This window comes from Montipora foliosa, chromosome 3 (assembly GCF_036669935.1).
Source record: "Montipora foliosa isolate CH-2021 chromosome 3, ASM3666993v2, whole genome shotgun sequence".
NCBI lineage: Eukaryota > Metazoa > Cnidaria > Anthozoa > Scleractinia > Acroporidae > Montipora > Montipora foliosa.
This window is the reverse complement of record NC_090871.1, coordinates 28,544,217-28,551,716: the sequence shown is the minus strand read 5'-3', so window position 1 is coordinate 28,551,716 and position 7,500 is coordinate 28,544,217. Positions and strand designations below refer to the sequence as shown.

The following is a 7,500-nucleotide window of genomic DNA, read 5'->3' as shown; positions in this document are numbered from 1 at the left end:
CCAGCTTTAAATATCTCAGTACGTGAATAAATTCTTGGCGAAGTTTCTTTAGAAATAGTTATTGAAACAAAACATTGCTTTAAAAATAGACCACCGATTTGACACATCAGTACCAAGAAGACATAGCCAAGCTACAAAATTTAACCTTAACTTTACAATCATCTCTCAACAGTGATAATTATATCAAAAGTCAGCAACCTTGATCCTACCTGTTCCAAACTTTAAATATAAATAAAGTACTTAGCAAGAGACCGATATATCAATATATAGACACGAAGAGAGGGCTCTATGATTAACCTCCAATATTCAGTTTTTGATAGAATGTCCTTTGACAATAATTATAGCAATGTTGCTCGTGTCGTCACCCATTGTTAATAATATGCCAACCAGAACAAAATTAGCTGTTGAAACAACGGCTTCTTTTGTTCCGTGGTTGGCAAATTTGAATATCAAAAGAAATGTGACGTTTGTAAACAAGAAATATCGCTATGGCAAGACCGAGCAATCCCCAGTCCAAAAAACTTTCGCAAAACCGGTGTGAGATTGGAAAGTGTGCACATGCTTCGATCACGTTCGGCCACAGAAGCATGCAAATCGAGGGAACAATGCCTGATACAAGAAATCGTGGTACCACTTACGAAAGAAATGCTAATTTGTGAAGGAACTGAATAGGAGAATAGACCGATTTCGATATATTATAATTCAGTCCTAAACAAACGGCACCATCTCGAGGCTCTGGGGAATAAATATAAGGATTTATATGAGTTTATTCCCCGAAGCCTCGAGATGATGCCGTTTGTTTAGGACTGAATTTTAAAATAACGAAAGTGGGCTATTAACCGGATAGGTATATATTATGGTATTTTTTGACAGGCCAATGGAATTTACCCAAGAAGCTTTGTGTTGGTATCTGGTTATTACTGCATCATTAGTCTCCTTCGCAGCCGTATGAGAGTTGCGTGACGACCCTAATAACGGCTGCGAAGGAGACTACTGTAACATGTGTGTCTGAATATCAATGTATCGAACGAGGACATTTACCATTCTGAATAGTTCCCCAAAGGGTAAAGGTAGAACGACGACCTAGAAAATACTGCAGAGAATGATGCCGAAACACTTCAGACAATACGTCTGTCCATTGTGTCCGTTGTGCATTAAAAAGTAAATAATAATTAATAAGATTTATAAGCAATAACTTTTAGAATAAAGGTTAATAATATCTTTCAGGTCATTAAAAGTGTTAGCTATTCTGGGGTTTTTCCTTTTCGTCCGATAAAGGTATTCATTGCCACATCTGCTCCAAGAAATTTCAAAAGAAGATCTGTAGCGTCTGTTGGCAGAATGCTGTGAAAATAACAAAGGACTACATTAGAACATAACTAATATAGTCCTCTAATGAATCTGCAGCAAAACGAGAACAACTAATTTTCCCAGTAATATACATCAATGCAAACAAGAGTCGGGAATAACTAAGCCTAAAATGACAAGGCAGGAGGCGGAAAGAAAGAAAAGACAATACTATCAAACGACCCGGAATACAATGAGTATAAAATTCTTACAGCTCATTTGAAGTGTCACAGCTGCAAAATTGACAGAGCTGTAGCGAGCGAGTGGTGCCGTCCAGTGACCTTGACTTACAAGCCATGCCTTATACACTAAACCATGAAAAGTAGCACGAAAATGCTTGCTACTTAGTATCAACCACATATCGACTGCTGCACAACGAATGCATTCCAAAACGAAAGAAATAACACAGGCTAGAGTATCTTTAAGCTGAAAACAATCACAAATAACTGAAAGTCGATGCAGACAATCTAAAGAAGAAATCACAAAGGAATATAAAAGACTTTATATAATAGGCTTAATAATGCAAGCATTCTGATTGGTTCTCACCTATGATCTACTAGAGGACAGACGCATATCTGACGTCATCATCAAAAACTTTCTGCCCCTGTATTTTTAAGGCCCCGTCCAATTTGGAATTCGCAACTTTTTCTTTCCGGATACGACTTCCGTCGACACGTATCTGGCGGATTCGCTGGCGAATCCAGAACTTTTTGAATACGCTCTCCAGAGTGGATATTTTTTAATCCGCTACGAATCCGGAATCGTGTGGACGTAAATTCGACGCGTGGATGGAAATATTTTTAAATCCGGAGGGAAAAGTATCCGGATACTTATTGACGGGGCCTTAATCATCATGGTGGAAGATTTTGAAATTTTAGATGATACTTAACCTGACTGGCGAACGAAGATTTAGAAAGAAGTATTGCCGAGGTTGTTGGACAGTTACGTTAAGCAAGAGGAAGAGAGAAAAACAACTTTCTCTGTTGAAAACTTTGGACAGTTACGTAGGTCGATTCTGCATTCGAAGCGATTGTCTCTTCCAGGACAAGCGACACTAGATTCAAGTTTGACAGGGGCCTGATTCTCTGAACCAATCGCAATTCTTTGTTAAGCGCAGCAACCAATCAGTTTGCTTTATTTTGTACAGGCAATAGATTAACGTTAATGTGCTATTTTCGTGAGTTGGAAATTATCCTCTTTCCAATACGTTAGAAAGATTTTGAAACAAAAAGTCCTCTTTCTGTATATTTTAATTCTTTATTATATAAAGCAAATAGATTCCAAGTTTCCGTGCGTCTGTTCAGTTATGGTAAGAACAGCAAAGACCCACTTGGCTATCACCTCATGTGCCACTTTTTTCAGTGTTCTTACCACATTTTGACGTCATCTTTGATCTATCAATGAACAGACGCACAGCAACATGGAATCTACTCGTTAAGTTGGTGACTGAGCTGCACACTGCTCTACCACTGAGCTATCAAGCCACTTGCGACCTGGTTTACCAGTTTCAGCACTTGGACACCTTCAATTTGACTACTGTCTGTTTTGCTGTGTCTCATCGATTCAAAAGATTAGGCCAATCTGACCACATTGCTGAAGGAAAGGCCAGAAAACAACACCGGGAACCCCATGGCATGCTCTCCTCTTCTCGACTAGTGTGTGGGATCTTTAACGTCCCACAGAGTATATGAACATTGAAGGGTTGTGAGACGGGGCCTACGGTTTATAGTCCTTATCCCGCGTGAAGACTTGAAAGTCCAAGGGCCATTTGCGGGTGTAATTACAAAGGCAGCACTTTCTCCTCAGTAATTTTAAGCCCCCGAATGTTGGTCCGGCCGGAGTCGAACTCACGACCTCCCGCATGACAGCCCGATTCTCCACCAACTGAGCCACCGGTGCGAGCTAATACTGCTGGTGGGTTCAACTCCCGTTCCAGCCTGAAATGTCTTTTTCTGGGTTCTTTTACAACTTCGTTGAACATACGTATTTCACTGTGATGATCTCTCTAATGTCTCTGAATTATGATCTCAACTTTGCAGTTCAACTAAAAGACATTTCATATTCATTCTCTATCACGGATTCACTTGATATAGGACACAAAATGAACTCACACCAAGACTATATTACCCAAGAGTAAATTGACCGAGTCCCCAGCAGCGTCTGAAAACTGTCAATTTTTGAACCAAGTTTTGCGGCAATATAAACAATAGACCAAATCAAACCAATAAACCAATAAACCCTTTGGGAGTAAAACGCTTTGTTCCAGGTATTTCCAGAGCATTTAAATGTGAATGCTTCATACTGCAAATACAATATACAAAGAATCTAAACCCTGGGAGATTTGAATTGGATACAACATTCAGTCTATTGTTTATTTTCCAGCAAAACTTGGTTTTTCAATCAAAACAGATTTAAATGTCTGGTCTCACGCAAGTGACAATTCGGAAATTCAAAATGCTGTATTTTCAAAACCAAAAACGTTCCGGAACTGGTAAGTTGTAAAGAGATTTCTTTCTAGATCATCTTCAACCTCATATAGATAAAAATCCAGAAGAAATCACGATTTTGGAGGTTAGAATTTGAAAATGGCAGGAAATGAAACCGTATTTCAACAGCCAATCAAATACGGCCTTTCTTGCATTCGACCAAAGTCTCTCTTTCCCGACCGCTGGTCAAGGGAACGATGACTCTGAAAACGAGATTTCATTTGGAACTGCTTACAGAAAGAGTATCATGGTACTGCACATGTTATCGCCGCAACGAATGTCACATCATTTATGAGCCAATGAGAAGCGACGTTATACTGAACTCGTGCGACAAATGTACATGTACATGTAACAATTTCTCCATCATCAAAAAATCACTAATGAGCTAAGGACAGAGCGAATTTTTCACGCGTACGCGTAAATTTCCCAAGCGAATTACAATGTCGCTTCTGATGATTGGTTTACAAATGATGACATTCGATACGGCTAGGACATGCGCAATACCGTGATACTCTCCCTTTTAGTTACTCAGTTCACTGCAACGACCTTTCCGGCACCAAATCTGCATTTTTGGGAATGATTGGTTCTAAAAATTAAAATCTGTGCGACGGCAAATAAGAAAAAAACGAAAATCGGCCTTGAGATATAGCCAAACAATTTGAGGCATTATATAATTAATCTAATACAGCAGCACAAGTCCAGATGGAGAGAGAACCAACGAAATATATAAGCTTATTACAATCAATAGAACAAGACGTATAGACAACAATTTTGGTTGGAGAACACGACGACTGGCCCACCCCCTCTCCTTCCACATGCCTAAACAGGTTCCACAATATTCCTATGACAATGATGGGACAGTTGCTTGGCTACGGGCGAAACAGCTGAAAAATCGGAGTCCAAGGCACGGGCACATTACACCGTGAAACATCTGTATCACTGAGGCGCAGCCAGACCAGCGGCAGACATTGTCCATGCAGATAAACGTAGATAAACGACTAAACTTCCCAGGAGGCCTTGTAGCTAAATGGGTAGAGAATCCAATTGGTGTTACCGAGGTCGTAGGTTCGATTCCTGCTTAGGATGTTTCAGTTGTCTTTTTGCCCGTCGCTAAGCAACTAGTTTCCCATCCTACCCCACAGGCGCATTACACGTCGAAACATCTACACGTGCATTTGAAAATCCCATGACACCAAGCGAGCCCCTTCATCGTCCAGACAGAATATCAATCATAAGAAATTGCATGTTGATGGTTTGCATCTGACGTCACGGCGGCCATGTTGGATGACAAGAACAATAACCTGTCTCTCCGCTGGAAACTAAACTCTATTATTTAGAGCGGTTTTCAAATGAGTGTCGTAAGACCAAAACAAAAGTAATTACTTTGGCCAATCAAAAAGGACGGAGAAAATCCAGTAAACCAATCAAAACTCGAAGCAATTACACGGTAGCCGACACAAAGCGCGGGAAAATGTGCACGCGCGAGCCATGATTGGTTTTGGTTTCACTTCTGATTGGTTGAAAAATTGGCGCGAGAACTTTGAACCAATTACTGAGTGAAGTAATTATAAACCAAAGTAATTCGCTAATTACTTTCGTCACTCAATTGAAAATCATTCTACGCAAATTAGGCAAAAAGAAATTGTATTGTCAACTTTTTCAAATCCCATAATACACCTTGTTTACACCTCCCCCACCCCCTCCAAAAAAAAATCGCAAAGGCATTGTTTCCGATTTCTCTTGGGACATCTTTCTACCCCAGGAGAAAATTAAAACAATGATTATGCGAAAATTTGGGGGTAAACAAGATGTATTGTACAATCATATTGTTTCCCTGCTCTGGAATCATGATTTTATATTATAAAAGTTTTTTTTCTGTACTCAGAGCGCAATTTTAAAAAAACTTAAAAGCGGGATATTTCGTTCCGTTCAAATTAAATCCACCGAACTTCCTCAGCCACAATGCAAATTTGAAGGTTAAGAAGGCTTACATAACGGTCCCGAGAGAGCTAAGATGGTGTCATAGATGCTGGCTAATTCGAAGAAGCCATTGTCTCTGTTAAAAGAGGCCTTACGTAATCTTATCTCAGTTGCCTCCCTTATGCGGCGTTTGAATGTGTTACTTTCTGAACTTTTGTTTTGCTGGAATCCACTGAAGGACCCGTGAGCTGGCAATGTTCATGAACAGCTGATGAATTCCTGGAAAGATGTTCCGTTACTCAACCTCATAATCTTTGTTACATTATTCGCAATGGATGTAATAGACTGTTCCACACTTTTTAAGGTTTTCAGTTTTATCCTTACCACGAACTAGTTGTGATCTTAAGGAATTGAAAGGCTTGTGGACAAGTGTGACCTAGTGTGATTTAAATGCTCTTTGGAGGCGTTCCGAAGTGCCCTTGATGTATGGCGCTGAAGTATATATTCTCTTCTCGTTAACAGATTCTTCGGAATCTCTTGAAACAGATCCAGTGTTCGGTATTGTTAGCATTCAATCAGGATAGTTGTTGGCTTTCAAGGCTTGCTTAACGTGTTGAATTTTCTTTACTTTGTCAACTTCTTCAGACACCAAGGTCTGAGCTCGAAGTAGCAGAGTGCTAACTACAGCTCTTTTATGTTGTAGATGATAGTTGGAATGGAAATTCGAGTAAAGGAACATCTTTCTTGAAATTCGTCAGCTGTTCATGAACATTGCCAGCTCGCGGGTCATTCAGTGGATTCCAGCAAAACAAAAGTTCGGAAAGTAACACATTCAAACGCCGCATGAGGGAGGCAATTGAGATAAGATTACGTAAGGCCTCTTTCAACAGAGACAATTGGCTTCGAATTAGCTACCATCTTAGCTCCCTCAGGGCCATTATATAACCCTTCTTAACATTCAAATTTGCATCGTGGCTGACGAGGTTCGGTAGATCCGAACGAAATATCCCACTTTTAAGTTTTTAATTGCGCTCTGAGTAATCAAGATGCATTATGGGAATGGGAAAATAGTGAATAGGTCATTTCCGAGATCATGTCTGTCTCCTCTTCAAAGCAAGTGCGAAGTTTTTGTGATGGTAATAGGACATTTGCATGATCACGTCATTTGACTACAAGTACCAGAATCCTACAGGTTTTGCTTGTCTCATGCTAATTTGAGCTACTGTTATTTTTACCCCGCTGGGAATACAAAATTTCAATAAGAAAAGAAAAACAAACTGAATTCTAGTAGTTGTAGTCAAATGACGCTATCGTGAAAATAGGCTATTAGTTCTACTTCACATATGAATGAAATAATTTTCAGAACAAAAACTTCGCACTCAGACTCGCTTTGAAGAGGAGGCAGACATGAACTCAGAAATGGCCTAATTGCCAACCAACATGGCTGCCGTGTCACAGTGGATGCAAACCAAGAATAATCTGTTAAAAAAGTTTTTATGTAAAACGTATATAGCTTGTAACAAACTTTAAATTCCTTTTCAAGCTCAAACACTGTTCTCCGTTCCTGGATTCTTGGGCACAAATGGTGGTGGTTGAAATAACTAACACTCTATAAAATCATGAAATACTATCGATCAATATGGCCTTTCCTTGACAGCCTTACATCTTAATGTAAGTTTACTTTAAAACAACGCTAGCTAAAAACAAACTAAATTGTAGGACATACTGTTGGACGGCTGCAGAGAAA

The 7,500-nt window shown here is 39.6% G+C and overlaps 2 protein-coding genes across 2 annotated transcripts in view; both read right to left on the bottom strand.

Moving 5' to 3' along the window:
• LOC137997245 (lysophospholipid acyltransferase 5-like) overlaps nucleotides 1-7,500 on the bottom strand; it is a 288,814-nt gene that overhangs the window by 26,843 nt on the left and 254,471 nt on the right. The window lies entirely within an intron of this gene.
• The window catches only part of LOC137997242 (epidermal retinol dehydrogenase 2-like), a 16,866-nt gene continuing 10,471 nt past the window's right edge, over nucleotides 1,106-7,500 (bottom strand). The window contains exons 4-5 of the mRNA XM_068843116.1: nucleotides 7,480-7,500; nucleotides 1,106-1,344 (exon numbers count right to left, since the gene is read on the bottom strand). The exon at nucleotides 7,480-7,500 is cut by the window's right edge and continues 111 nt beyond it. Coding sequence (XP_068699217.1) covers nucleotides 1,245-1,344; nucleotides 7,480-7,500 — 121 coding nt within the window. The 3' untranslated portion in view covers nucleotides 1,106-1,244. The remainder of the gene's footprint in view (nucleotides 1,345-7,479) is intronic.